This window comes from Vigna angularis, chromosome 3 (assembly GCF_016808095.1).
Source record: "Vigna angularis cultivar LongXiaoDou No.4 chromosome 3, ASM1680809v1, whole genome shotgun sequence".
Classification (NCBI taxonomy): domain Eukaryota; kingdom Viridiplantae; phylum Streptophyta; class Magnoliopsida; order Fabales; family Fabaceae; genus Vigna; species Vigna angularis.
The window spans coordinates 11,507,878-11,535,288 of record NC_068972.1 but is presented as its reverse complement, the minus strand read 5'-3'; the positions used below and the strand labels follow the sequence as shown (position 1 = coordinate 11,535,288).

The 27,411-nt window shown below is 32.9% G+C and overlaps 6 protein-coding genes across 11 annotated transcripts; 4 read left to right on the top strand and 2 right to left on the bottom strand.

Moving 5' to 3' along the window:
• The first annotated feature begins 263 nt into the window (after nucleotides 1-263).
• Nucleotides 264-1,891, top strand: LOC108343578 (transcription elongation factor SPT5). Of its 2 annotated transcripts, none has more exons than XM_052875064.1 (3): nucleotides 264-526; nucleotides 625-689; nucleotides 781-1,891. In XM_052875064.1, exons 1-3 carry the CDS (start codon nucleotides 443-445, stop codon nucleotides 1,562-1,564), a joined length of 933 nt encoding a protein of 310 aa, XP_052731024.1. In that variant the 5' UTR covers nucleotides 264-442; the 3' UTR covers nucleotides 1,565-1,891. The 2 variants fall into 2 exon arrangements, with proteins under 2 accessions (XP_052731024.1, XP_017437428.1); XM_017581939.2 differs by having other exon boundaries at nucleotides 266-526; nucleotides 775-1,891.
• Nucleotides 1,889-4,451, bottom strand: LOC108343579 (uncharacterized). 2 transcript variants are annotated; one of them, XM_017581940.2, is made up of 3 exons: nucleotides 4,224-4,450; nucleotides 3,767-4,090; nucleotides 1,889-2,527 (listed from the first exon to the last, which is right to left on the bottom strand). In XM_017581940.2, the coding sequence occupies exons 2-3, from the start codon at nucleotides 4,027-4,029 to the stop codon at nucleotides 2,464-2,466; spliced, it is 327 nt and encodes a 108-aa protein (XP_017437429.1). In that variant the 5' UTR covers nucleotides 4,030-4,090; nucleotides 4,224-4,450; the 3' UTR covers nucleotides 1,889-2,463. The 2 variants fall into 2 exon arrangements, with proteins under 2 accessions (XP_017437429.1, XP_052731025.1); XM_052875065.1 differs by having other exon boundaries at nucleotides 3,767-4,451.
• A 5,531-nt stretch (nucleotides 4,452-9,982) lies between these two features.
• Nucleotides 9,983-11,645, top strand: LOC108341115 (peroxisomal nicotinamide adenine dinucleotide carrier-like). 2 transcript variants are annotated; one of them, XR_001833284.2, is made up of 5 exons: nucleotides 9,983-10,192; nucleotides 10,282-10,413; nucleotides 10,493-10,556; nucleotides 11,143-11,227; nucleotides 11,408-11,645. XR_001833284.2 is itself a non-coding variant. In XM_017578755.2 (3 exons), the coding sequence occupies exons 1-3, from the start codon at nucleotides 10,166-10,168 to the stop codon at nucleotides 11,505-11,507; spliced, it is 258 nt and encodes an 85-aa protein (XP_017434244.2). In that variant the 5' UTR covers nucleotides 9,983-10,165; the 3' UTR covers nucleotides 11,508-11,645. The 2 variants fall into 2 exon arrangements, 1 of the variants encoding a protein (XP_017434244.2); XM_017578755.2 differs by lacking the exons at nucleotides 10,282-10,413; nucleotides 10,493-10,556 and having other exon boundaries at nucleotides 11,143-11,273.
• Nucleotides 11,646-13,983: 2,338 nt separating this feature from the next.
• LOC108341114 (peroxygenase) lies at nucleotides 13,984-15,787 on the top strand. The gene is made up of 6 exons (XM_017578753.2): nucleotides 13,984-14,172; nucleotides 14,567-14,716; nucleotides 14,792-14,877; nucleotides 15,111-15,205; nucleotides 15,306-15,431; nucleotides 15,504-15,787. The coding sequence occupies exons 1-6, from the start codon at nucleotides 14,064-14,066 to the stop codon at nucleotides 15,658-15,660; spliced, it is 723 nt and encodes a 240-aa protein (XP_017434242.1). The 5' UTR covers nucleotides 13,984-14,063; the 3' UTR covers nucleotides 15,661-15,787.
• Nucleotides 15,788-16,838: 1,051 nt separating this feature from the next.
• On the top strand, nucleotides 16,839-20,100 carry LOC108341884 (uncharacterized protein At5g64816). 3 transcript variants are annotated; one of them, XM_017579547.2, is made up of 3 exons: nucleotides 16,839-16,996; nucleotides 17,253-17,686; nucleotides 19,890-20,100. In XM_017579547.2, the coding sequence occupies exon 2, from the start codon at nucleotides 17,306-17,308 to the stop codon at nucleotides 17,681-17,683; it is 378 nt and encodes a 125-aa protein (XP_017435036.1). In that variant the 5' UTR covers nucleotides 16,839-16,996; nucleotides 17,253-17,305; the 3' UTR covers nucleotides 17,684-17,686; nucleotides 19,890-20,100. The 3 variants fall into 3 exon arrangements, with proteins under 3 accessions (XP_017435036.1, XP_017435038.1, XP_017435035.1); XM_017579549.2 differs by lacking the exon at nucleotides 19,890-20,100 and adding an exon at nucleotides 17,943-18,632; XM_017579546.2 differs by lacking the exon at nucleotides 19,890-20,100 and having other exon boundaries at nucleotides 17,253-17,840.
• Nucleotides 20,101-22,152: 2,052 nt separating this feature from the next.
• On the bottom strand, nucleotides 22,153-26,207 carry LOC108343292 (uncharacterized). Its single transcript, XM_017581483.2, has 3 exons — nucleotides 25,292-26,207; nucleotides 22,989-24,753; nucleotides 22,153-22,660 (listed from the first exon to the last, which is right to left on the bottom strand). The coding sequence occupies exons 2-3, from the start codon at nucleotides 24,645-24,647 to the stop codon at nucleotides 22,490-22,492; spliced, it is 1,830 nt and encodes a 609-aa protein (XP_017436972.1). The 5' UTR covers nucleotides 24,648-24,753; nucleotides 25,292-26,207; the 3' UTR covers nucleotides 22,153-22,489.
• Nucleotides 26,208-27,411: the final 1,204 nt, after the last annotated feature.

Here is a 27,411-nt window from a genome sequence, read left to right as displayed (position 1 = left end):
ATGATTTTTTGTTTACTTTTTCTCTCTTGAATTATTTTTAAATCTAAAATCGAAAGCTTCAGGTATTCACAACAACCCAATCTGATTTATTTTGTGCTATAGCAACGCATAAACTCTAATAAAACGACAACTAGTCAAACGTTGGAGGGCGAAAGATTTTTCAGATCTGAGACAAAAGCAACCAATGTTGTCCCTAGCTTTCATTTTCATTTTTATACTGTAAAAGAAAAAAACAACTCTTGTGCCCACAATCATCATTAAAAGCCTAACGTTACTATTTTCGAAATTGTTTGGAGCCAAACGGCTTTTAAACTTGTCACATGTTTTTCTCTCGCTTCTCTCTCTGGGTGGCATGCATGTCGATTTCTGAGTGAGTAGCTTTGGTTCATTATATGCCACCTTATCAACAACATTCCTCACCCTCCTCCTCTCCCCAATAGAGATGGGTTGTTTCATGGCATGTTTTGGTTTATCCAACAAAAGGAAGCGTAGAAAGACTCTCTACAAAGTCTTAGCTGGAAATCAAGTAAGTACAATACATTCCTTTCTTCTTAATTTCTCATTCGTATAAATTCTTCGTACTTATCGGTTCAAACTTTGAAAAATAATTGTGTTATCTAACAGCGATATGGAAATTACCAAGTTCTTGCCATAACGGAAAAATCCACTTTGCCGGAATCTGATTTCCGGTTAGTATTTATTGCTCTTCATTTCCCTTTATATGTCATGTGTATGTGCCGATAAGATAAACTATTTATTTAATTTGTATCTTAGAGGCAGAGATGAAGTCAAGGAGCAGATCAGTAATAGGAGCAGGAAGAAGAAAGTTACCTTCAATTTGAATGTACAGGTATATGAGCCAAACCCCACTGCTTATCAGGTATTGAATAATGAAGAAGAAGAGGATAAGAACAATACTGCTGAGTCGGAGAGTTCTAGAGCCTTGCCAGTGATATACCCGACAAATCATAGATATTACAACTGTGGAGATGGTCATGGTGAGGAGGATGACATAGCATATGAGGATTCTGACATTGATGACTATGATGATGATGGTGAATTTGATGATGATGAGTATGATTGGGATGACGGTGGCAGTGATGGAAGTTTAGAAAATGACGAGTCTGAGATATATGATGAAAATCCTAGACAGAAGGAGTTGTCAGAGTCATGCTATCGTTCTATGGCAGAAGATAAGGTAAAGAATCAGATGCCGGTTGATCCAAATCATGCTGAGCGGAAATCTAATTTAGGTGGACGAGAGAGAAGCATGGACATGCATTCTGTTCTGAGTCCTGTGGAGAATCTCACGCAGTGGAAAGCGATCAAAACAAAAGTTGCAGCATCGAGCAAGCACAGGAGGAAGGAAAATGTTCCATCAAATCAACAAACAAGTATGCCCTTGGTTCCTGAAGCAAGCTTGAATTTCTCACCTTGCAGTTTGGAATCAAATGCACTTCAGTCCAAGCCTCTGTTGCCAGACATGGCAGTTGATGCTAGCCTCTCAAACTGGTTGGTTTCTCCTAATATTCATGTCTCCTCGACCACAATTCATTGCCAATGATGCGGTCATGCCATTGAAAGAAAAAAAAAAGAAACTTAAAATATATCAATTCTGTGGACTACAATAGCCTTTTTTTGCCACCAGAATGGGTAACAACTTCAAAGGAGGAGGCATCAGATTTTGATTCTTCTCATGATTATTCATTCAGCAAATCAGTATATGCCAGTTGGGATGGTTTGATTGTATTTGTGTGTCTAATTCTTGCCCCGTATTTTGTTGTTTTGTGAATGGTTACGTTGTAAGCCATGGAGAGTGTATTTGTCTATTTTTATCTTCATGTTGCAGCTATTCTGAATTTCATGCTCATAGTATACATTGTATTCGTTATGACATTCTCCAAAGTGATATTTCAATCAATCAAGAGGTTCATGTATAAGCCACAGGGGTTGATATGTAAAAGGTAAATTGAAAGCAAACAGAATCAAAGAACCCTTTAGACACATAATTGGGGAACAAATTCTGAGAATCATGAAAATTTGCTCCACATAAGCATTTGAGAATATATGAAAGGAAAAAAAGACTGATGTATCCCTTTAATTCGAAACATTACCATAGCCATTGAGTGCACAATTTTCAGAGAAACAGTGTCGTGCTTAGCATGAAAATGCTTATTAACCTACAAGGAAGCTGTGCTACTATCAGCGCTTTCCAAATAATTTTGATGGAAGGCAGTGTGTACTTTGATCTGCTAGAGAACTCGCATAAGGCCACTGAAAAATCATGTCAAAAAATCCAGCAAGATAAACTGGATACATAAATTGGAATACAAGCTGCTTATCCAGGTTACTGGAGAGTTAGTCCCAAGTCATCATATCTACTCAAAGTAAGGTTGCGCAGGCCCAAATGATGCTCCATGGTTAGTCCAGCAGAAAGTTTGACAAGGCTTGTCAAGATTATCTCTACATTATTGAACAGACACAAGAATCCCCACCCTCATCCTCTGAGTCTGAGTCACTAACATCACTGCACATATACAGTTGGGAGACCAAATGTGAGATAAGATAGTTATGGATAAATGACACATCTAGGCTTGATTATCATACTCAATTTTGTTTCACTACATTAAAATATGACAGCTAATGCTTCAAACTTACCAGCTACCAGGAAAGAAAATTTTGGTTATTGTTTTGTACTTTTCTTTACTTTTTTCCAACAGCATACTTGGGAGCAGCTCCTATCAGTGTTAACCTCTGAACTAACTACATATATAATCACATGTTTATGTAGATCAAGGAAAAAGAAAGATGAATAAGAGCAATTTTATTTCATAAGTTCTTCGTTGATTGGAGTCCCAGGGCTAGTATGACATACTTTCGAAGCCATAAAACAAGAACATTTCTCGAAATTTCTTTCTTGTGCTAATTTCTGCTCGCACTTCATCCATTCTAATGGAAGAAGCAATTTCCGTTGCTGTTTCTACGTAGATAATAACTAAATTTTCTCTATCCCTAATATTTGTCTTATTATATGCGCTAGAAAGCACAAACATGACGGAGGATGGGTATGGTTTCAATCATTATAACAAACTCTGATGTTTCAAAATTGAGCACTAGTCATTGTAGACATAGCGAAATGCTATAGTTACGTAATTCTAATTGCAAATGTTCATGCTCGGGTGCTGAAAATAAAGAAAGGAACAAAGCTACTTCCCAGGGCTTTTTCAGAGGACAATAAGAAATTTAGCATTTTCATGAAACACACAGAGAAAGAACAAAGTGAAAAAACACTGAAAGAAAACGTAAATGAATCCAAAAAAGAGAATATTACAGTCAGAGAACTTGATGGAAAATTAGCAGGGAAATTATGGGAGCAGCAGGAATGCCTTACAATAAACATGAAAAAATGATTCTTAAAGGGAAAACTACACAATTAATCACATTGATGCTTCCATAACGAAGTCATCCTGATATAATAATAGAGGACAGGGAACAAAAAAGGAGAAAGAAAAAGAAAGCAAGACAATATAGTAATTCAGTGATCCACCATTGCATCCATCAGTCACACAACAACAAAATTCAAAGGAGACTAGCATGAAATTTGCCATTTGCACAGAAAAAAGGAAACAGAAAACCATTTCAACGTTTTTCATCAACATAGAACAGAATTGAGCAACACATATATATTTATTCACAAGACGTGATGTGAGTGTGTGAACTAGGCAAGCAAAATTCAGCACACACGCGGCACAAGTTAGTTAATTACCTTGGTACGTATTCCAAAACCTCAACAAGCTTATTTCCTATCCTATCGTTCCACTGCACTTTCCTTTTCCTGTAAGTCTTATCCAATTTCCGTGACATTCCTCCTCTTGGCGCTGGCAACAAAGAATTGGAATCATTATCATCTTCTCTATTGCTATGATCTTCAACCTTTCTACCCTCTAAAGAAGCCACAGTCAACGTCACAGTAAGAGCCATAGGCTTGTTAACACAACCATTAGTATCCTTGGATGACTTCGTATCCATCAATAATAACACTCTTTATGCTCTCTCAGGTAGGTTGGTGACACAGACCCAATAAGAAAAGCTGAAAACAAAAATTGAATCGAAACTTCAAGGAATTAGAAAAACCTGGAAGAAACCCATTTGACCCATTGACTTCTAAATCACAACGCAACTCCTACAACCCTCCAAAAACGGAAACTTCGGAGGAACCTTACCAGAGTTGAAGCAAGACAAAAACAGGGGAAACAGAACGAAAGGGGAAGAAAAGTTTAACTTCGACACGACCCACTTAACGAAAGAGCAGTGAGAGAATCTGAGTGTCAACAAACAAGAAAACGACATTAATTTGTATGGATACAAAGTGAAAACAATCCACAACCAGAATCCGGATTGATGCTCCTACAGTTCCCACTAGGAAAAACTGGTTTTTCCATTAAGAAAAAAATTGAGATGAAAACACACCGTTTCAGTTTTTTATTTTCATTTTCTATATATTCTATACAAATAATTAATTTTACATTAATGAGAAGTTTTTTTCTTTACTAGTTAATAATGATTTGTTTTTCTATAATTTTCATTTAAAATATTTTACCAGAAGTATAATAAATATGATCAAACTAAAACATAAATTAAAGGGTATAATTAAACATCGTGTGAAAATTAGGATTTGGTAATGATAAAGTTTTCACTACGTTGACAAATTTGTTTTTTTATATGTCGTTTAAAATATGAAATAAGATTTTTTTTGTCTATATAGTTTTATCATAAATTTAGTATAACCTTCGGTATTTTTCTTTTTCTTTTATTTTTTAATGAAATTTTAATATAAATGAAATCGGTGCTTAACAGGAAGTTATTTAGAACTTCTACATATATTTTTAATTTTTACTTATTAAAGAATTAAGACACGATATAAAACATATAAATAAATAAAAAAAGACAAATCAAGTTCTCAGATATCTAATATACTTATTAATCTAAAAGTTAGAAATTATTAATCGAATAATCAAGTTAATTCAAATTAAGCATGATTTGAATTTAATTGGAAAGTGCTGTATGCAACATTCGCGGAAGAAATAGGGGCAATTTTTTTCTATAAAAAAATAATGTAAAATTATTGATGTATTTTTGTTACTTTTTGTTATCACACGGCACTGTTGATGATAGTAATGCTCATTATAATTCTCTTCGTCAATTCAGTTTAGTGTACATTTATCTTTTTCACAACTTCTATTATAGTTTACTGTTTTCCCAACTCATAGTTATTTATTTTTAATATATAAATATTTTAAGAAATAATTTTATTTTAATTGTATAATATAAATAGATTTCGCTTTTAATAATAAATAAATCTCACTTTTAATAATCAATAAGTATATTGATGAAAAATATATACTAAATAAAAGATGCTCCCTCCACCACACTGCCTTCTTCCAGCACTTCCTCAATTTACTTTTCTTCCAAAATTATTCTTAAGTTAATTTTTCTTTTTACTTTTAAATTAACATTTTATATTTTTAATTAAAAACCCTAATTCTATATCCTTATTGTGCTGGTATGTGAAAAAAATGAAAAATTAAAAAAAAGTTGTATGTTTTAGGCTTAATACCTGTTTTTGTCCCTCTTTTTAAGGGAAATATTCACTTTCGTCCTACCTTTTTCAAAAAGTTTAATGTGGTCCCACGTTGTGAAAAAAGTGTCCAAGTTAATCCTTTTTGGTCACGGCGTTAAATATTTAACGATCCTGCTGTCAGCTAGGACTGATGTGTGCAACGTGGCTTTTTAGTTGCGTAACGTGGCAGTGACAGTTTTCCATTAATTGAGAACGTGGCAGTGGGCAGTGAGATTAAAATTCTGAGTGTTAGGGTTTGATTTGGGTATTTCGAAATCGCGATTTGGGGATAAACATTTTGGAGTGCCTGCAAATCAAATTTGGGTGAACCACAACAGAGAGGATGAGGATCTCCTGCAACGTCAAGCTCGAACAGAGAAAAGAGGGAGAACAAAGAGAACCCGAAAACATATATGGGGAAGAATAAAGTTGCTCCCCTAGCAATCCTTTTGCGCGAGCTCCAAGACTCCCAAGCCGCCTTAAGTTGGGGTTTCCGCGAAGAAGAGGAAGGCAAACAAAATTGGGGAAAAAATTCTTCAGATTAGGGTATTGAGATGAATCAGCATTTGGGGTTTAACTAGAGTAATTAGGATTCAATTGGTTTAATTAAATTTCTCACTTAGAATTAGAGAAATAATTAAAATTTATCACTTACAACAGAAATTAACAACCCCAAATTATTTTTAATTAACGTTAACAGGAAATAAAAATTCTTACTTTATATAACAACCCCTAATTAATTTTAATTAACATTAAAAGGAAACCCTAATTCTTACTTTATTTCTAAATACTATTAAAAGGAAACCTAACCACTGATCTATTCCTTCAACATTTTGGAAGAACTGGAAATACAAATTGGGTGATGAAATCTGCAGAGCAAATTGTGCGTTTATCCTTTTTGAGAGAGAAAAAGGAAGCTCCACACTACTCTATTCTACATTTAATTGTCAAGTTCTTGTAATTCTTACACCTAACAACAATATACCTGTTTTCAGTGTTTAAAAAGGAAAAACAGAGCCAACAAAAAAAGGCCGTGGGAGGATTCTCCATTGATGCTTCTTCAACCAGGGGCTTCGACGGCAAAATTACACTCTCCGTTCTCACACTTGCTCTTCAAACCCTAACTCAGAATTTTTTAATCACTGCCACTGCCACATCAACTGCCACGTTACGCAGGTAAAAAGCCACGTTGCACACATCAGTCCTAGCTGGCAGCAGGATCGTTAAATATTTAACGCCGTGACAAAAAAGGATTAACTTGGACACTTTTTTCACAATGTGGGACCACATTGAACTTTTTGAAAAAGGTGGGACGAAAGTGAACATTTCCCTTAAAAAGAGGGACAAAAACAGGTATTAAGCCTATGTTTTACTGTATATTGTCTCATGAAAAACATCTAAAAAAACTCAGTTGGCGAAGAAAACATACAAGTAGATGATGAATATGGAGACCTAAACGGATATTCATATCCGTTTGGCTTGGCCTACGAATGTTGGATCTTTCATTTCGGTTTATTTTTTCTAACATTTTAATTATGGTAATTTAATTTTCACTTAAGGACAATTGTGGAATGGGGTGGTGCAGGAAGAAATTTGTGATAGTGTAGGGAGCAACACCCATACTAAATTTACCCTTAAAAAAAAGTAATCGCTCTATTGTAGTTAATATAAGTGTTTTAATATTTCTATTTCATATAAAATTTATATTTAGATATAAAGTACAACGTAATTAATAGTATTGCTTTTATTATTCTTAAAACAAGGTGACACAAAGAAAACAAAATTTATTGAATGTGAAATAGAATAATCCAGTACCTCCAAGTGGTAGAAAATAACTAACATAAATCAATCTTTCTTATGCAAAATTTTAATGTTTAATTCTTTTTATTGCTTACTAATATTTATTTAATAATACCATGTATTATATATTAAGTGATATGTTAGCATTTGGAAATGATTAACGTATTTTTATTTTGACTTTAATGTTTGTTTTCCTATTGTGATCCTATAAAAATAGCTATGTTAATGAATTGATGTGTATACTTTTTATTATTTTATTTTGAAAAAAATGTGAATGTTTTCCAATTCGCAATTTTGAAGTTGTTTTTCTATATGGCGTTGAATTATGCTACCATGACATTGAGTACAAGATTTTGAAAACATTTTTATTTTAGTCTTAAACATTATTTATTCATTCATTGTTGAGCTATTGTTGTTGTAAATGGTTGACGTGGTATCGTTGATTATCACTTATCACATGTATATAACTTTTTAATGTTTTTGTTGAGTGATAGGTTGTCTGCATTGAGTGAGAGAAAATGAAGGTGTTAAAAACACTTCATATTACAAAGGCTTTGAGTTGAATGTCAATCCGAACACCAATATGGTTTTCTGACTAGTTATTTTGTTTTGGATTATATGTTTAGTATGAAATCAGTGATGCTTCATGAACTGCAGTATATTGTTTATTAATATATTATATGGTGATGATGTTGAGTTTGTTATTGGTTATGTACATGATATATGTGTTTGGTGTATATTCATGGATCTTGTAAAGACTTCTATGGTAACTTTTCAATAGTGTATATATTGATATAGAGATTTCGTGTTATGAGTTATCTTGACGCTCTAATAACCATTAAATCATAAGTGTAGAAGGTTGAGGTATGTGGTGAGAGGAGTAGGAGATTCCAGCCCAGGGGTTTTACCTTGCTCTAAGATGATTAACGAACTAAACTTCTGTGGGGTAGGGAGAAACTAATTAGTAATGACTCTATAGAACAGTAAAAACCACCACAAGTGCATAACTTATCAGAATACGATGTTAATACATGTATCCGGATAGTCATGTCTATAATAAATGATTGCACGTCTTAGGGCTGTATGATTTGTCTTTTGATACATTAGCTTACCCTTTTATCTCTATTATTTGTTTGTCTGCTTTTCTTGTTTAGAATTATCACTTTAACTATATGAGCAAATAAAAATATTCCAGTTGGTTTGGTTTAGAACGAGAAACATGTTGAAACTTATATATAAATTGATTTGTTTGGTATAATGCTCTTTCTTTTGGAAATTTTTAATATATGTTTGTATATATAACTCAATATATATATATATATATATATATATATATATATATTCAATTTATGTTTGAAGGATGTGTGTATAGTATGCTTGTATATTTTTGTAATATCATTTTTTTTAACCTCGTAGTTTTACTCTATTAAAATCGATGTTACAAATTCAACTAAAATCATAATGAAAAATTATTATTTATTTTAGATTTAATATTTAATTTATAGTTATAACTTTTTTCTGTAGCTTTATCAATAACAATTATATAATTTATTTAAGAAATTATATTTAAAATTTTGAAAATTAAATATTTTAGTAAATTATATTTAATTTTTCCTAAATAATTAAATTTAATCCAATGTTATTAACAGTAAGTTAGATTTAAAAAGAAATACAAAAACACGACTTAATTTAATCTGAGTTTTTTATTGTTTTGAATAGAAATGAATATTAATATTGAGCTGAGAATGCAATACCCGAGAGCCAAGGTTAAAGACACTGATAGAAAATAAAGCAACGTATAACTCCCAGCATTGCATACCATAAACCAGTAGAAACCAGCATAATGTGTATTAATTAATTAGATTAAGTGGTTTTCTATGCTTTAATTTAATTATATTTCTGTAGATTAAGAATCCAACTCTTTACATGTGGTTTTACCAAATGATCTTCGGTTGTCTTGCACCATTGAAATCGAAGTAGTTTTGACCATCACTACTGAATCTGACAGAAGGGTTTCCACTAATTAAAGAGTGTTTGTACATTACCCAATCATTTTCAACTCCATTGCATTCATTAGTGGAGTAGCTACAGTAATACACATTAGGAAAATGTTTTCTTTTACATCACAGCTAACTTTAGAAATATTTAGGTCATTAAAAAAAATTAACTGTTATTTTTATAAAAAATAAAAAATTACAATCATATATAAAGTGTGTTTAAAAATTTGTTGAGTATACGGAATAATAGTACTCTTTTGTTAACTTTGTATATGTACAGAGTAATCCGACACATTATTTTCCTTTTCTTTTTATTCCATCTTCTTTTTTATTCTTTTACAACAATAAGTTGAGAACATGTAAAAAACTAAAAAAAAAAAAATTTATTAAAAGGAATTATTTTTCAAAAATCACAAATTAACATGATTTTAAATAATATGATAGATTGTTTAAAATAATAATAATAGACAATTTTAAGTATTTTTGAAGAAGTTTATAACGTTAACCAATTATATTACATTTTTCACCTTTATTTATTTTTACTTCCTTATTCTTTTATAAACCTTCACGGTTTCCTTCGGCACTAAGAAATTCTTTCTCGCGCTCCCCACTCGAATTCCTTTCGCGCTCTTTCCACGAAGTTCAACACTGAAAACCTCTTTGCATCACTTAACAGACCATCTGCTTGATTGACGTTCAATCGAAGGTCATTCGACGTTAACTCGAAGGAGACGAAGCTCGGTGGAGAATGTCCGTTTTGATTCACTGTGTAGAGGTATGTGACTCGAACCCAGAACAATGTTGGTGTTCTCCATTTGCATTAAATCTGAAATTGTTCTGAAAATCCCCAATTTTCAAACCTAGGACCCTGATATCTCCACCTAATGGATTGTTGGACACAACAAATTCCTCTAATAAGCTCGTCTCCTGCAAAGACAAGGTCAATCCACCAGTGAATTTGTTATTCCTAAGGTCCACAAGGTCAGATTCTTAGAGGTACCGTATGTCGCTCCTTTAGTGTAAAATCCATTTAGGGTTTCCACTTTCAATATATATTCCTTTTCTCCACTTCCAGTGCCAGATAACATTTCAAGTTCCGGTGGAGAAACCAAGATTGACATTGCAAAGTGGAAGCGCAAGTATGGCTTTTAATCGCCTCTTGTAAACTCTTAGACTTCTTTATTTCCTAAAGAAAAACTTCTGGATCTCTAATTCATATGAAGAAGAAGGTCTTCATATATATATATATATATATATATATATATATATATATATATATATATATATATATATATATATATATATATATATATATATACACACACACACATATTTATACCCTATCTCTACAGTACAATATTTGTTATCTTTTCTCCTCGACATATGTGCTTTGGATTAGGCTCGAGCGGTACAGAATTGTTACAGTACATTGCTTATTATTTGGAATTCACCTCTTATAAGACGCAAAATTCAAGCCTTAAGACTCCGTGTGTTGTAAATGAGACTGTGTTGCGAAAGGGGCTAGTCTCCAATAACCTGATGAATTTAGATTCAAATATTTATTGAAAGTGGTGCTCAAACTTAATGTTTGATTGTGTCTTAGACAATATTACATCTGAACGAGGATACATGTGGTGTGGGAAACCATTAAACCAAAAACAAAGTAACATGACTACTCAGTGGGTTGTGGGGTAGTTATCTAAATGCTTATTTTTCTGTTTTCAGGGCATTTACTACTATTTCTATCAAGTTTTCAAGAACGAGGCAGTGGCGATTACAGCTGCACGGAAATTGAAAAAGCATGGAAATGGTACTGTTGGGATGTTTGGTTGGCTTGTTGTGGCTGCAATTGATGGGTGATTATTCCATCATACAAATTTTATTTGAATGTTGCATTTCAGAATAGACATGTTTGTGTTGTGTTGGTGATAGTGAACCCAACTTCTCTCTCTTTGCTTAATATTTTTGTTGCAATTGTCTTATTTTTCAGGTCCTTGAATGTGTTGCTGACAAATCCAATATGGGTTTTAGTAACTCCGATGCAGGTGCTTTCAGATGCTTTTATTTTCTTCCTGGACTGTTTCATATGATTATATGTTGTCAAACATAATTCTGGTTGCTTTTCATTTGATCTTTTTCTTTTCTATTTTATTAATACGGTCATTTACATGGAGGCATTATGTATGTTAAGTTAATTTTAGTTTATAGAGATGTTAATTTTATTTTTATTTTTTCTTTTTCTCTTCTAAAAATGTTACGAACAAGTTTCTAGACTATGATATCTTAATTTTTTTTAATAACTTTTTGACAATAGATTATGTGTTAGTATTTTATTGGTCCGTATATTTAAAATAGACTAATCATAAACTATTATATAGATTTTTTTTAAGAAGTCGTTAAAAAAACCTTTTCCTTTCTCTAAACATACCCTAAACCTTTAAGTGAGTCAAATGGTGTCGTGTAATGTATGTATCTTGTGTCCAAAAGTTGTGTGAACTACTTACGTCTAACAAAAGTTCAATAATTTTCACATGAAAGTGTCGGGATGTGGCTTAAAGTAAAAAATGGTTAGAATCTATAGACGTTCAATACTTAAAGCTGGCTACTATATTAGAACTTTAGTATGTATGGAGGACAAACGTACTAAACAATGGATAGTTTTATATTCACTCTAATTTGTTGTCTTATTGTTTTCTTTTTATTCTTGCATATCACGCTATGTCATAGATTATTTCACTTTAATATATCTATTTATCATTTTAGCAAACTGGTGATCCAAATGAGTCTAAGTTTCTTCTTTAGATACAAGAAGATCATATGTTGCTAACAAAATTTAGTGTGTTTATGATATTTTTTAAGATAAAACTATATTTAATCTATTATGAATTTTGTGTAATTATGGATTAAGTTATAATTATGTTTTGATTTTAATTATTTTTATGTTATTATGATAATTTTGAAAATTAAATGTTTTAATGATATATATTTGAACATTTTGATAAAGGTTTGTCTTGTCTTTTGTCATAATTAAAATATTAAAAAAAAGTTTACAAATAAATATTGTTAACACAAAAATATAAGTACGTTAATAGTCATATACATTATCATCTACAAGAGCTTTTAATTACTATCAATTATTGTATTTAAGAAATTAGAAATAACACAAGTAAAATAAAATAATAAACTCACAAAATAAATTATACAAATGAAAATTTTAAAACTCTCTAAAATAGTTGTAAATAAAAATAGTGGTAAATAAAAGAGGCTTTAAAACGTAGCGGGAAGGTTAAAATCCTAAAAAGAAAAACTTCACAATATAAATAAAATATCAACATATAAAAGATTATTAAAGACTATTGTAAATTTCTGCAATAAAAGAATGATGAAAATATAAAATATCTAAAAAACTTTTGCAAATTAATTTGTAAAGGATAAAAACTCATAATTTGAAATAAAACCTTTGGCAGAATAATTATTTTTAGTGGGAGTGACCAAAGTCCTATAGAGTATACTTAGTCTTATTGATTTGGATATGTTTTGAATTGAGGATTTAATCTAATTGAATGATATATTGAATGTTGAATGATATTTTGAATTAAAATACTTAAAATGTGAAATTTGTGCGATATAAAATAAAAGGTTTAAGCTAATGTAATAGAATTTTGATGGGTTTTGAAATGTTGAGTTGTGGCATAAAGTTCTTTGAGAGAAAAGTAATATTAAATTTTTTGAAACTTACTTTAATATTTTAAGTTGATTATAAATCCTAGAAGCTTAGAATGAATAAAGTATTAATATTTATTTAACACGAAATAATTTTTTTATGTATGATCTATATTTATTAATGGTTGAGATTTTAAATTATTTATAAATATATACACTAATAGTATTAAGTATAGACACTAATTAAAAAAAATGCTTTATTAATATAAATTTAGATAAAATTATTTAAAAATGTTTAGAATATTTTATGTATTTTTTAGTAATTATAATTATAGCAATTTATTTTAATCATATTATAGATAACAAAAAAACATTTTTTTAAAACTATTTTCTTAACACGTTAAAAATTACTCTTAGAAAATAAAAACTATTATTCTAAAAGCGGTAGTGCTATATCATAAGTATCTGTTAAAAAGTTGTAAGTTTATTTTGAAAGTTTTGAAAACAAATTTACCAAGCAACTTTTTGATTAATTTGTTTATCTCCACAACATTTTCTAATTAGAATTACACAGCCTTTTTAAATTCTATTTCCAAAAACAATAATTCAAAATTGATTAAATTAAGCTGTCGCGTCGAAACATGGCATCGATTAGTGAAAGAATATGTAAATTTCTGCCGAACTGATGAATACTAGGGACTGGGTATGTTCGACACTGAGAGAGGTATTCAGAGACGACAAGGAACCGACAAAACAATTACATGCATCACTTCTCAACTTAGCAGTTGGCACAATATGCACTTCAATGTTCTGCATGTTTGCCACGTAACTTGGTGGAACTTGCTGGCTCTTTCTACTGTCTCCAACAAGTTATATATAATTTATTGGTGATGCAACTAGCTCCTCCATAAAAGGAGAGGCCAAAACGAAGATATATATATACACGAATCAGTGAGAAAGAGAAGAAGCATATTAATATCATAATGGCTACAGTGATGGAGAGGGATTCATTGATGACTGAAGCTGAAAAGGCACCGGTTACTACACAGAGAAGGGTCAGAAATGATTTGGAAAATTCTCTGCCAAAGCCATGTAAGTATTAGTCCAAAACTGAAGTAACGTTGTAGGATCATACTAATTTGTGCAGATTCTAATAAGATGGGCTGTCATATTTGTTTTCTGCATTAATATTGTTACTATATCCAAAGGACCATGCATGAATACTTTTTGTCAATATCGTGGTTCATACCGCATTATTACTATTGCTTCATGATTTCTCTCCCTTTATGTTGCAATTTGCGAAGACACCTCTATATGTATAAGTAAGTATATTGCCTCTTTTAAGTTTTGATTTCCGAGTAAATTTCATTTTGAAGAACAAGGACATAGAAAGCATAGAGTACCTTTACCAATTTTCTTATAAATGGATTTAAATTTCCTCTTATATGTGTAACCAAGCCATTTTTTTTTCATGGGACGTGTTCAGACATGCCCAGAGCATTGAAAGCTCCTGATGCAAGCCACCCTCAAGGAACACAGGGCCACAAGCACAATGACTTGTCTGTTCTTCAGCAGCATGTTGCTTTTTTTGATCAAGATGGCAATGGTATCATTTACCCTTGGGAGACTTACAAGGGTAAGAGTTTTGATTTCCAACAGGGTCGACATTGTCATCGACCGTATCTAAAGTTCTTTTATCTTTGTTTATCAGGGATGCGTTCTCTTGGATTTAATATTGTTGCATCTGCTATAATGGCCATTGTTATCAATATTGGATTGAGTTTCCCTACTCAGCCTGTGAGTCATTCTTGATTTTTCTTTTTTCCTTAGGTAGTTAGAACCAAAAGGGGACAAAATGAACAATACAAAATGCTGTATATACTTTTGGGATTAAGCTCTTAAGCGCATTTTACACTATTCATATATTAAGAATCTGCATATCAGTTGTTAGCTTGTCGATGATTTATTTAGAGTAAAAAATAAAGCCAAAAGAAATTTTTAGGCTCATCTTTGAATTTGTACTTGCACAGAGTTGGATCCCTTCTCTCCTTTTCCCCATCTACATACATAACATACACAAAGCAAAACATGGAAGTGACTCTGGAGTTTATGACACAGAAGGACGGTAAGTGAAATTAGTTTGGATTAACAAACAATCTGTCAGTTATGACTGCCAAATAACCTCTTCTTGGACATTGATTTGTACTTAATGAAATAAACCACAGTTATGTGCCAGCGAATATTGAGAACATGTTCAGTAAGTATGCTCGTACAGTTCCGGACAAGCTCACACTTGGGGAGATGTGGGATCTGACAGAAGGAAACCGAAATGCGTTTGACCCATTTGGGTGGTGAGTATTATTAATTCTGACATCGATCTCAACTTTAGTTTTATGGCATAATTTGACATAGGAATGTGACAGGTTGGCTGCTAAATTTGAATGGGGGGCTCTGTACATTCTGGCTAAGGATGAGGAAGGCTTCCTGTCTAAAGAAGCTGTAAGAAGATGCTTTGATGGGAGCTTGTTTGAATACTGTGCTAAAATGCATGCAGGTTCTGCTGATGCTAAGATGGGTTGAATGTTGAATTGGATTACGTTAGTTACTGGGTTGGTAGTGTAATGTTACACCAAAAAATAACACTTGTTAGCATCTTGTGATCTGGGATAAGGATTGATACAATAAATAAAAGAGTTAAGTTCATGTCTGGGTTTGTTTCTGTAATATATTCCTTTAGTGTTTGGTTTATGTACATAAAAACAATGCTTGGTTTTGGTTTCTACAAGGTTGTCATCGAGATATATGAGACATACAATGTGAAACACATTCACAATCTAATATCTGTGGAAGAGAAATGGATGAAAGTGAACGAGAATGTAGTATGGTGAAATCGTGCCTTACATTGTTATTCTTAGTTGAACTCAAACAAATTTGTGTTGAATTATTGAATTAGATTCTTAGACTTCTTTAAATTTTATGATTGAATCTTTCCTAAATAGAATTATTGAATTACATAAAAAATAGTTATTGAAACTAAATTGAATTGAATTTCACAAAATTCATAGCTATGATTTTTAAAGTATTTATATGTATATTTTTCAGAAAATATTTTAACAGTTAATTAGTTTCTACACTATTGTATGTCCTCAGGAAATTGTGGTTACAATATTTAAAATATTTTTTTATGATGGGTAAGAATAAGTTCGTCTATGACTTTTTAATTACCTTCCATATAATTTAATTCATCTGTATATTTGAAGGCTACTTAAACCGTAAAATGACCAAATTTCGAATAAATAAATACTTAAAAAATTGTATTTAAAATATTTTTAATTGACTGATAATGCAAATACTTTAATAAGATGCTAAAAATAAATTAAAACACTTATTAAAAATATACAAAATCGGTACAAGTTTTAAATAAATGAAAAGCGTGAAAATAAACTAAGACTATATATTTTTAGATTAATTAAGAACATAATGAATCCACAAAAATACAACTTATATTATATTATTTATAATTTACAGTCGTTAATAAAGAATAATAGTATTGTTTTTAGTAACCTTTTACATTTTATTATCGATTTTTTCATCAGTATAAATTATTTTTATTTTTAAAATTTTATAATTATTTTTAAATTTAATTAATTACTTAAAATAAAATAATAAAAAATGATAAAAATGAATTTTTTATTTTTATTATTATAATTAAAAAGTAGATACAAATGCCAGTCCAATAAGAATTTTCCTATTTTTTTTAAATGGAAAGTGAACGAATATTCTTTTTCTAGTCTTGTAGGAAAAACCCCAAGAAACCTAAATACCGATGGCTCATTGTTGTGAAAAAGTAGTTCAGTGAGGGTTTTACGCCGTAGAAGCACCGCCTCGCTGTCTCCGCCGCTCTTCTCCGCCGCCGGTAAATGCAATACTCTCTTCACTCTTTGATTTCCTCACTTAGACAAAGCCGCTCACTTTCGAATTTGCATCGTCTTTATTCAGTTCGTTGCATAATATGAACTCCATTTCTCATTCTTTTCCGATTGCATTTCAACACATTACAGTGTTCTCTCTGTTTCGCTTCGCGCGCGCGTGTCTAGGGTTTGCTATATGTATACGATTAACAATAATTACTAACGATTGAAACTCTGTAACGTGTGGTTGCGAGTGTGCAGTATGTGAACTAGAAGAAGAGGAGGAGAATTTGTTCGTTCTTTGTGGGTGAGAAATGGTTGAAATCTGGTGGTCGCTTTTGGGGGCGGCGATCCCTGTGGTGGTTGCAGGGCAAGCGTTTCGGGTGAAGAAACGGCACGCAGAGGAGCAGCGGCTGAAGAGTGCTCGAGGGAGGGAAAGGAGTTCTGATGAAATTTTCGTGTGTGAGAGGGTCTGCACATCCAAGAGGATGCTCAAGAAGGTTGGCTCCTTCTCCAAAGACCCCATTCCCGATACCTGCGTCACGGTTTGTGGTGTTTCCGATCTTGATGCATGTGCTGATGCCTGTGCCCGCACTGTTTGTGTCAACCAACATCAAGTGCCAAATTGGAATGACATTTGTCTTAGGAGATGCCAGAGTGAATGCCTCAAACTCTCTTCCCAGTCCTCCTAGCAGGTGCTTGCTTGCATTTACTCAGTGAAATGTGTGCGTGAGTGTGTGTATACTGAATACTGAGTTTTGGTACTGTGGTTTAATGCTTTATCCATTCCATTATTTTTACTCTGGAGTTCAGAATTATTGCAAAAAGAAAAAAAATATATATTGAAATGCAGATGGGGTTTGTCCCATTAGTTGCTGGTTGCTGTTTTTTTTGTTTACTGACTTGGGATCTAAACGTGGCTTTCATTCCGTGCCTCTTGAAATTTGAAAGGAATATTTATGGAGGATGTTGAGATAGGAAAGGGAAGAAAGACTTGGATGGACACTAACCTAAATGTGATGTGATCTTTCACGTTTTCATCGGTTCCAAATTTGAATGTGTTGTCAAGTCTTTAGATAAGTTCCCACCTTCAATGTCATTAAAGTAATCAATCTTGGGTGGCTTGTTTCTACTCTCTCTGTGGCCTGCATCTATATCTTCACACCATCTCTTCTCTTCGCTTAGACGCCGTTGGCAGAAAAAAAGAATAGTCCCGTCACCACCTAGACCTGTCTTCCATTCAACGAGCTCTTGATGTCCGAGGTGGCTTGATGCTTCATTATGTTTCTAAATATATTAGACATTGAAACAACTGCCAACTTCATTCCTTTGTATTAATTTCTGGGTATTCCTCGTGTAATGTCATGATCAAATCATATTTAGAAACGAGCAATTTTGAAGTGACGAGAGTCCGTTTGATGAAATGCCCAAGAGAAGTATTGCTATCTAGAATGCAAATGCAATGAAAATAAGATTGATCAAGTTTGATATAAGTGAAGGGTCCTTGTTCATATTATCTAGAATGAATTAGTTGAGTTTCATTTCATTTACTTAATGGTCGAAGGATTTGAGTGCTCTATTTTCCGGACAAGATGTTTACATCTGTGTTATGAAATGTGGGTCATACTTTTTTATCCTGATATCCCTGAAATTAAGCCATTTGTTCTTAAATTCACAGTTACTATAAAAGTATGTAGCAGGTCCAAGAATGTGACTTCTGACAGATTTCTTTTTATTTATTGAATAAATGGCTCAGTTTTCTATCATATTCATATGATTATTTTTAGGAATATTAGATTATGTAATTTTAGATAGCAAAGGTCAAGTTTAGATTTCTGTCGAAAATCCCACCTCTGATTTTAAGGTAAGAAGTAGAACGGGGATTTCATGCGGTGTTTCTAAGCATACATTTTAGACAAACTCTTGTTTCTCGGTATCATGACGAATTAACCACAGTGAGCAATAACTTGAAAGATGGTGCCAAAATGTAAACTAGAAGATTTGGTTTTCGTTGGAAGAACCATTGTGCTTCATCGGAGGTTGCCATTAGTTACTCCCAATATTACCGCAGCCATTATAGAACATAAATCCTTGTACCTGGAGGCACGGTGGCTTCTCTTTAATATGAAGGTATTTTAATGAGATATCAGTTTCTTGTTGAATGTATCCAACACAACATGTCACGTTTGGGTTATTTCCACCCAAGTCTTTCTCGTGGAAAGGGTAAAGTAAATTTTCCTCAATTTTTTAACCAAATTTATATAGACTGTTGTGAATCTCTTCGTTGTTTGTAAGCGACTACTTTAGTTTGTCCCTTTAACCCCTTGGACATTCAGAAGCATTTCACTTATTAATAATTTAGTTAAAGGTGAAAGCTGAGAAGAATGAAGAGATGATCTTTGATGTTTGCTTTTGCAAGAACATACATATATATCCAGAGTGGGATTTGGAAGACAAATCTCTATTTAGAATGGAAAGTTTTCAATTATAGTGTATTCTAATTAAAATTGATGGATATGAATTTTCAATTTTCTACTTGTATTAAATTGACGAAAGCAATCGTTCACGTGCAAATATCCTTTTGTGATTAGAATGGGATTTTAGGAATACTTAGTAGAGTGAGATAGAAAAAGTGGGTAATTCTTTCCACGCCCGGATATAGGTCGACATCTAAGAAGTTCTTTCTGTAGAGTTTATTTGTCTTGACATCATATCTAAAATTCTAATTCCTCCCTTGCATTCCCTATGTTTGATTAAAATTATGAAATCAAATTTAACATTCTTATAACTTTTAAAACTTATTTCAATAAGCTTTATGCCGTTGTTTAACAACATAAAGCTTATGCAGAAAAAAGTTAGTTCTAGAGTTCGTCTCATATGTTTTTATCCTGTTTGCAGCCACAACCCCATTATCGAATCAGCGATTGATAAGGTCCCGGTAAATTGTTAATGATCAAGTGTTCAGTAGTTAAATTAGTTGTACAACAGCAATCTAGAAGGCACTGATATCTACTTTGAGTTGGTATGAAGTTCGAAAAACTATTCCACTGGTGTTAGTGACAGAGTTGTGCTTGAACTACATAATATTTTATTGCATTTACTACTGAAATCCCCTTTCTCACTGGCAGTGACCATATATCCTTTACAGCCTTACAAGTGTAGGTACAAACACGGAAAACCCTCTCTATTTCAATAGTAAACCAAGTACCAAGCTAATGTGATACTTCTGTCCTTTCAGGACAAGAAAGGAGACACAGAATGAACATAACTGATTTTAGTTTAATATGATACTTCTGGGAGCAGGATTTTGATCTTTCATAATTTGGTCTCTCTCATCGCAACATAAAATTGTTAACATATTATTAACTTTTTCTTTTGGTGATAACATGGCAAAATAGAGTAAAAAGGAAAAAGGACAAATAAAATTATTGGATTTCACTCGTGCAATAGTTGTTTTGTTTCAACAAATAATGGCATTTACATTCCAGAGATAATACTTACCATATTCTTTTAAAATCAAAAAATTAGGTGCTATTAAATCATCTCTGAATCTTTGAGAAGTTGAGAATAAATGACAAAGATGGACGTTACACACTCCTTATTTTGGAGAAGTTCGCAGAATAAAAAACATTGCATCTTTTGGGCAATTTGTGGGTTTTCATGAATGAGGATAATTTCTAAGATATTTGGGTTTTCAAATAATTAAGTCAAATTTATTCCGTAACTTAATTCATCAGGCTATAAGTTCTATCACAACATACATATTTTTTCTTACACGTCTAATGGTTATAAGAATCACAAACATTTCTTGACAAAAACATGGGCGTAAGTAGATGTGGAAAATAAATGGATCCACATATTCCTTTTATATTCTGCAGTAGATAAAATAAAACTGAAAACGGTCAAATGGGTTTGGGGACTGTGGGTGCATATAGTTTTATACAAACTTTCATAAAACCCTTAACTTAAAGAGTAACGTTAATTACGAGGGGATATGCCATAAGATGCCTCTTGAAGCCACAAACTTCCATATGTGACGACGAAAACATCATACTTCTATCATCCTATCAGATGGCTTTATCTGTTTGAATCATATCGAATTCATATTTGTTTATGAGAACTTCGAATACAGGGATACAACACGGATTTTAATTTATACTTTTTTTTATAGATTTCACTATTTCATCTCATTTTTAATTTCCCTTGAAGGAAAGAGTCTTGTCCAATTTGATGATACGTACAACGTAAACTTGTTTAGTTTTAGTTGTTTATTATTGGTTATATGACCTTTATTGGAGATGCTTTAATATGAAGATAGAAGTGTATAAAGACTAAATTTAAAATTAATCATCTGTGATGAAATAATATTTTAGAGATAGAATTTATCCTTTTCTAACTATATACAGTACATCATATTACCGTTTATTTACTCATACATACATAATAAAACTCTAATTAATATAATTCAAAATATGTAGTGGGATAATGACCCGTAATGACTTCGAACGTGCTTAAATTTGGCATCAAAATGCGTGAGGTCAGACTTTTAAATCTTGGATTATATTTGACCATGGCCTAACAATTTAATTATTATTTTTAATTAAACCATACTTGACTAAAAAATTCATTAATTTAATTTAGTGATCTTTGACGAAGTTGTTCTATTAATTGTTAATATACACAGATATTTGTGAGCATGGTGGAAACATGGCACAAACAAACAAAAAATCCACAGCCACAACAAAATAATATCTGCCTTTTCAAGCTAACCTTTGGGTGCAATATGATTCACATGAAAAACAGGGGTTTAAGTGTTCACTGTCATCCAAATAATTCAATTTCTCACATGCAGTACTCGTCAAAGCACTGTTGTTTAGACTTTCTAATTTATGCCAAAATTATTGTTTTTATCAACTTTCAGATGACATTTTGATTGTGCAGGATCATCTTTTGCAATAGCCTTCTGTTACCACCTGACAAGAATTGTAAGACAAATATAATGTGCAAGAAGTATTCATGTTCATGTTCTAATGAACAGTCAATTGAAGGGAGGTGTATTTTCAGCATGGAAACGCAAAATTCAAGTATGAATTCAAAAGCAAAAGCAAATTATTCCATACAAGAAGATATTGATATATAACATTCATGGAACATATGTGTTGCTATATGAGTAAAAATTGGATATTTCCTTCTCATTAACAACTATAACAAGCTCAATCTCAATGCTATAATTTACCAATATTCTGCAACAACCCTTTTACAATCAATCCTCTTCAACAAAAAGAATGAGGAGAAAGATGGTTACAAACTATGAATTGTGAGAAAAGACAAACAGAGCTAATCCTCCTAAATAAGATAACATCTGACTGTATTAAAATTACAACCCTACACATATAATGAAAACCCGATTGACGTATAAATCCCCTAAATCTTCTCTTCACTTCTTATAATACAGTAAGAGAATGATCACTGCTAAATAACCTCGTATCTAACTTTAGTTATGACAGCTCCTGTGCAAGATTTGGCTGAAGAGTAGGACTTTGAGCATGAATTATTGCCACAGCAATGGAGAAAGACTGTAGTGCAGACAGAGGTGGATGAAAATGAATATAATACAGACCATCACGAACATTAACCATCCTCAAGGTGGGGCCGAAATCGTTTGAACCCTGAAATTTGAAGGGTATGATCATCTCATTCATACTTTAAAAAGAAAACCAAATTAATTGTTCAATAAGAACAGAAAGCAAATACACAATCACAGATGCATGGATGTCTAAAATTTTGTGGAGAATTGCACACAAACAGGAAAAAAACACTGTTTAGCAAAACATATATAAGATCACTAACATTGTTTGAACAGAAAAGAGAAAACAAATGATAGATAAACTCTGTAGTGTCAGCATAATTGAGATGTCAGAAATGTCATGATAGCTTCTGAATAAAAGAAAAACAGAAAAGAGAAAGAAGAAAAATATAAGGGATATATAAACATACCTGAGTAACCAAATCAACTGACTTGCACTCGTATTGTATATCTATTTTAGACAACAGCTCAGCTTTGTTAGATCTTCTTTCAAGTACTGTCAGAGGGCAACCCTCATCCCAACCACCACAGTCACAGTGGCCACCAGATCTCCATCTCTCTATCAGACTGGATGGCCCACCATTTCTGGTTCTTGGTCCACCATGAAAGCCTGCAGGAATCAGAATGCTCATGCTAGTTGAACAGTCCCCATTATTTTTATCACAACTTTCAGAAGGCACTGTGACTTGATCTCCACCAGATTTGTTAAGAAACTTTAAACCCCAACCCCCTCTTACTTTCTCTGGTCGTTTACTAGGAAGATGGTTTTTCACAACAATGGCAGCCATCTCAGAATTTGGAGTGTCAGTCTCTAATAAATTGGTCCCACCAAGAGCATTAGGCTCCCACGGACAACTCTCAGTCATGGAACTTGACCCACCAAACTTTGAGAGTGTTCTGCGTTTTGATGATGGACTAGTTCTAAAAACTTGTGAAACCTTCTTTGACAGTCCCTTGTTCTTCCTGTGAGAATGCTGTGAGGTTGACATTTCTCTGTCGTTAATTTCAACGTTAAGGAACAATGTAAACTCTGTCTCCCTTATTCTACAATTGTTCGGGCAAAGGGTGAAGCTTGTTGATACATGCATCTTCCCAACAAATGGCAAATCCTTGTCGGGAATCTCGTGACCCTTTTGGCCACCTTTGTTCAAATGAAACTCATACACATTGTCCAAAGCCTTGTTATCGGTTGAGTTTACCTTCCTCGATTTTGCCACATAGACCTCCTTCTGATCATCTGCAGAAAAAACAAAATGAGGAATCCCGTGCTTCCATGTACATTGGATCATTCCCTGAGATAGAGTAGAAGAAGCTGAAGACAATCGATCAGAATATGTAGAGGTTGTGCTAGAAGTGGAAACAAGCCTTTTATGAACAGAAATGGAGCCATATTTATGACTTTGTTTGTCCTTTTCTAATTTATACAATGAAGTGATGGGTAAATCAGTAGGAGAGTCCATAAAATCATAGCATACCAATCCTTCAGGATCAGAAAAGTTCATCCTGTTCAAATTGTCACTTCTATGTGCAGCACCAAATTGCTGAAGAAGTGTGCTATTCAATATATTTATCATACTCTTGGTTCCCATTATTGTACCTAAAGTCCACCGATCCCCAGTATCAGCACCTATGACTACTCTCCCAGTTTCACTAGCCATAGGACATTCAAAGACAAAATGCCCTGAACCATATGCATTTCCACAAAAAAATTTAGCTGTGTTCAAGCTTTCTGATAAATTCTCCATGTTTGTGGCTCTTAATGCAGTGTTGTGTATAAATTCAAGGCAGCGTCGGACGTATTTCTCGTCCACACTCACCACATGCTTTGGAATCCTACTGTCCAATCCATGGACTCGTCGAAAGAATAAATCTTTGAAGAAAAATTTGCTAATTTGTGATTGGATAGCATTTACAGCCATTGCCCTTTGAGAGTTTGATCTTTTAATCATCTTCTTTAACTGTGTTTTTGAAGAGTCTTCCTCTGACATTTCCCTATCATTCAATATGCCAAGCAATGAACATTTTCTTCTGTGGCCCTCTTTCTGAATCCATAGGCCTGTGTTTTCCATCTTCTCCACCTCTACTATTCAGGATTGATTAATAGTTCGACCCTTCTCCCATCATCACCTTCCTTCAACTATAAGCTAAGTATTATTATATGATACTATCAATGACCTGAAAGAATACAGAAAACCAGAAATATTGAATCTGTAAGTAGCAGTTTTGCTTTAAGAGTCAAGCTAAGTGAGCCCTATGAAAACCAAAAGTTATGCAAGTCTTCTGTGTATATGACAAGCAACTTCTGAAAATTAGTCAAAAATGAAAGATGAACAGTGCGGAAAAACCAGAAATCCATTCACGTCCAGATTGCAACATGTTCAGAAAAATTCTATAAGTTATCCCACAAATAGTTGTTATAGGAAACAAATTCACTTGCACCATCTTATATTCAATACTAAACAAACAAAAAGGAGCTTTTAAAATGTGTAAAGATGGAGAAAATAGGAAGCTTGAAATTTTCCTCATCTAACAATCTTGAATCCCAAAACACATAGTCAATAAACGTCTAATAACAGAAACCAACTAAACCCATAGCTGCTGAAGCCCGAAAAGTGCTCCGGTAATAAATAAATAAAATCAATAGAGGAAAAAAAGTAAAAAAAGCAAATAACATGATAATAATATCATAATGAAAATATTAACTCTTTTATACCAGATGAAGCTGGATCCGAGAAGGGCCAAGAACACCTCAACGAAATGAACGCAAACCCAGTAGCAGTAAGGCAGAAGAGAACTCTTTCAATCCTCAATAACTGAGCTTTTCAACCCCAAAACCAGATAAAGAGGAGAGCCAATAGACCCGAATAGACAGAGAAAACAAAGCAAGGCGAAGAAAGCCAAGTCAGCACATGGGGGAAGGAAAATCAGAAACCAACCACCACCCAATGTAATGATTCCAAAGATTGAGTTTTTATAATCTTTCAACAAAAGGGTGCAGTTGTATTTTCATTTGACACCATTGTAGAGAGAGAAAGAGGGAAGAAAAAGAGAGAGAAACCAATCACACCAAAAACCAAGCCAAAACAAAGGTGATGAAGTGGAGACTAGAGAACGCGGGGTTTGGTTTCACAGGACACGTTCGATGGTTGAAAATGGGTGCATTGAGGAGAGAAGGAGTCTGCGATTCTTCACTTGACAAATTGACAGAAAAATAAAATAAGGATGCTGATGTAGGCCCCACTTGGTTGTTTGTGCATCTTCTTGGCCAAGAGTGTAGCCAAAGAATTCCAACACAGATAGAGAAACTAAGGGAAGAAGCATAGCAGTTTTAGCATAGACTTAAGAGAGTCATGAGCTGGTACGCATGATAGCTATGTGACTCCACTAAAGCCAAAGGTGCTGCTGTGCCACTTGCACATATTCAGATATTACCATTTTCCCTTTCACTTTTCCTTTTCTCCATTTCTCATTCTGAACCTTTCAATTTTATATATTTTCCATGCATGTGACGGAGAGAGAAATTGGGTCGCTAACGTGGCACTTGGTGAAGTACATATATACCTTAGCATGCCTATTGACCCCAGCAATTGACCATTGAAGGCTTCAACAGTGAGCTGCACTGCACTGTTACTCACATGACACCACAGTGCCACACATTCTCATTCTTCCTTCCCTTTTGCGGTTACTTTCTTTATTGGTCTGCTACCATTTATTTATTCTGCTCTTGTTCATTTCTGTCTTCTCCCCATTGTTTATTTATTATTGATTAATTCATTGGGCGGCGTTGCAACTGATCTTATTTATTTGTGTTGGTTTGAGGCAATCATGAATCACTTCCATAAAACTAGCTTTTCTAGTCGCCGAAATTATAGAATCTCTAATTTCACTTTTACTTATCTTCTTCTGTCGTGTAACCAAAGATCAAAACCTTTTCTCTCTCTGACCTCACTAGAATATACAAAAACTTATGAAACATTGCATCCATCTTTCTCTTCTCCTCACTTTCTTTATGGTTCTTTCTTCCGTTTTGTATTGATTCTTCTTAAACCATGCAGATTAATCGATCAACAAATCATAAAAGTGAAAGAAAGCTTCTAGATTTTGTTTCAAAACATGAAATTTATCAAAATATGGAGTGGTAATAAATTAAATTGCATTAATGTAATATGGGTTGAAACTTAATTGTTATTTATTGTGATTCAATGAACTGTTTGTTGTTTGTGATTGGAATAGTATTGTAGAGGGCAGCCACTGAAAACCCGTTGCCTAATTAAAGCTGTCCCACTGTAAATTTACTTTACAACGGAATTCTTCTAGATCCTCCATTTCTTAAAATGAATAACAATATAAAACAAAACAAAAATATATAAAATGTTTAATTAAGAATCAATATTTAAATTGTATACAAATTACAATATAAGGAAACTTGTAGTGGTCCTCCCTCAGAAGGCTATAAAAAGAGTACGGAAAAGTTGTGCCGCCTTATTTAAGAAAACACTTTAGAAATAATGAGAGCTTCTAAATATTGATGGTGTGTTTGTTAGTAAAAAATAAACTTATTGAGAATGGAAAAGGAATGAAATATGAAAATATGATCTAATAGAGAGAAATTGTGTGGAAACGTTAAAAGATGTTGATGCTGTCAAAAAATTCTCAACCTTTTAATGTATGAAATGTTTATATAAAGAAAATCTCAAAACCTTAAATGATGATTACAATAGGAAAATATCTATCAATTGTGAAAGTTGTGTCAGAATAAGAGCAAGGAACCTAGACATCAAATTCTTGAAGCTTCCTTGTGTTATGTAGCATTGCGTGATTGTATAAGGATAC

What these genes read in the sequence shown, in the direction of transcription:
- LOC108343578 (XM_017581939.2), top strand. Translation starts at nt 443, where the DNA reads ATGGGTTGTTTCATGGCATGTTTTGGTTTATCCAACAAAAGGAAGCGT. An exon ending in AAGTCTTAGCTGGAAATCAA is followed by an intron (nt 527 to 624) that starts GTAAGTACAATA and finishes GTTATCTAACAG; the next exon opens with CGATATGGAAATTACCAAGT. An exon ending in TTGCCGGAATCTGATTTCCG is followed by an intron (nt 690 to 774) that starts GTTAGTATTTAT and finishes TTTGTATCTTAG; the next exon opens with AGGCAGAGATGAAGTCAAGG.
- LOC108343579 (XM_052875065.1), bottom strand. Translation starts at nt 4,029, where the DNA reads ATGGATACGAAGTCATCCAAGGATACTAATGGTTGTGTTAACAAGCCT. An exon ending in GTTTTGGAATACGTACCAAG is followed by an intron (nt 2,528 to 3,766) that starts GTAATTAACTAA and finishes GTATATGTGCAG; the next exon opens with TGATGTTAGTGACTCAGACT.
- LOC108341115 (XM_017578755.2), top strand. Translation starts at nt 10,166, where the DNA reads ATGTCCGTTTTGATTCACTGTGTAGAG. An exon ending in TTTTGATTCACTGTGTAGAG is followed by an intron (nt 10,193 to 11,142) that starts GTATGTGACTCG and finishes TTCTGTTTTCAG; the next exon opens with GGCATTTACTACTATTTCTA. An exon ending in GTTGTGGCTGCAATTGATGG is followed by an intron (nt 11,274 to 11,407) that starts GTGATTATTCCA and finishes CTTATTTTTCAG; the next exon opens with GTCCTTGAATGTGTTGCTGA.
- LOC108341114 (XM_017578753.2), top strand. Translation starts at nt 14,064, where the DNA reads ATGGCTACAGTGATGGAGAGGGATTCATTGATGACTGAAGCTGAAAAG. An exon ending in AAATTCTCTGCCAAAGCCAT is followed by an intron (nt 14,173 to 14,566) that starts GTAAGTATTAGT and finishes GGACGTGTTCAG; the next exon opens with ACATGCCCAGAGCATTGAAA. An exon ending in TGAGTTTCCCTACTCAGCCT is followed by an intron (nt 14,878 to 15,110) that starts GTGAGTCATTCT and finishes GTACTTGCACAG; the next exon opens with AGTTGGATCCCTTCTCTCCT.
- LOC108341884 (XM_017579547.2), top strand. Translation starts at nt 17,306, where the DNA reads ATGGTTGAAATCTGGTGGTCGCTTTTGGGGGCGGCGATCCCTGTGGTG.
- LOC108343292 (XM_017581483.2), bottom strand. Translation starts at nt 24,647, where the DNA reads ATGGAAAACACAGGCCTATGGATTCAGAAAGAGGGCCACAGAAGAAAA. An exon ending in CAGTTGATTTGGTTACTCAG is followed by an intron (nt 22,661 to 22,988) that starts GTATGTTTATAT and finishes TTCAAATTTCAG; the next exon opens with GGTTCAAACGATTTCGGCCC.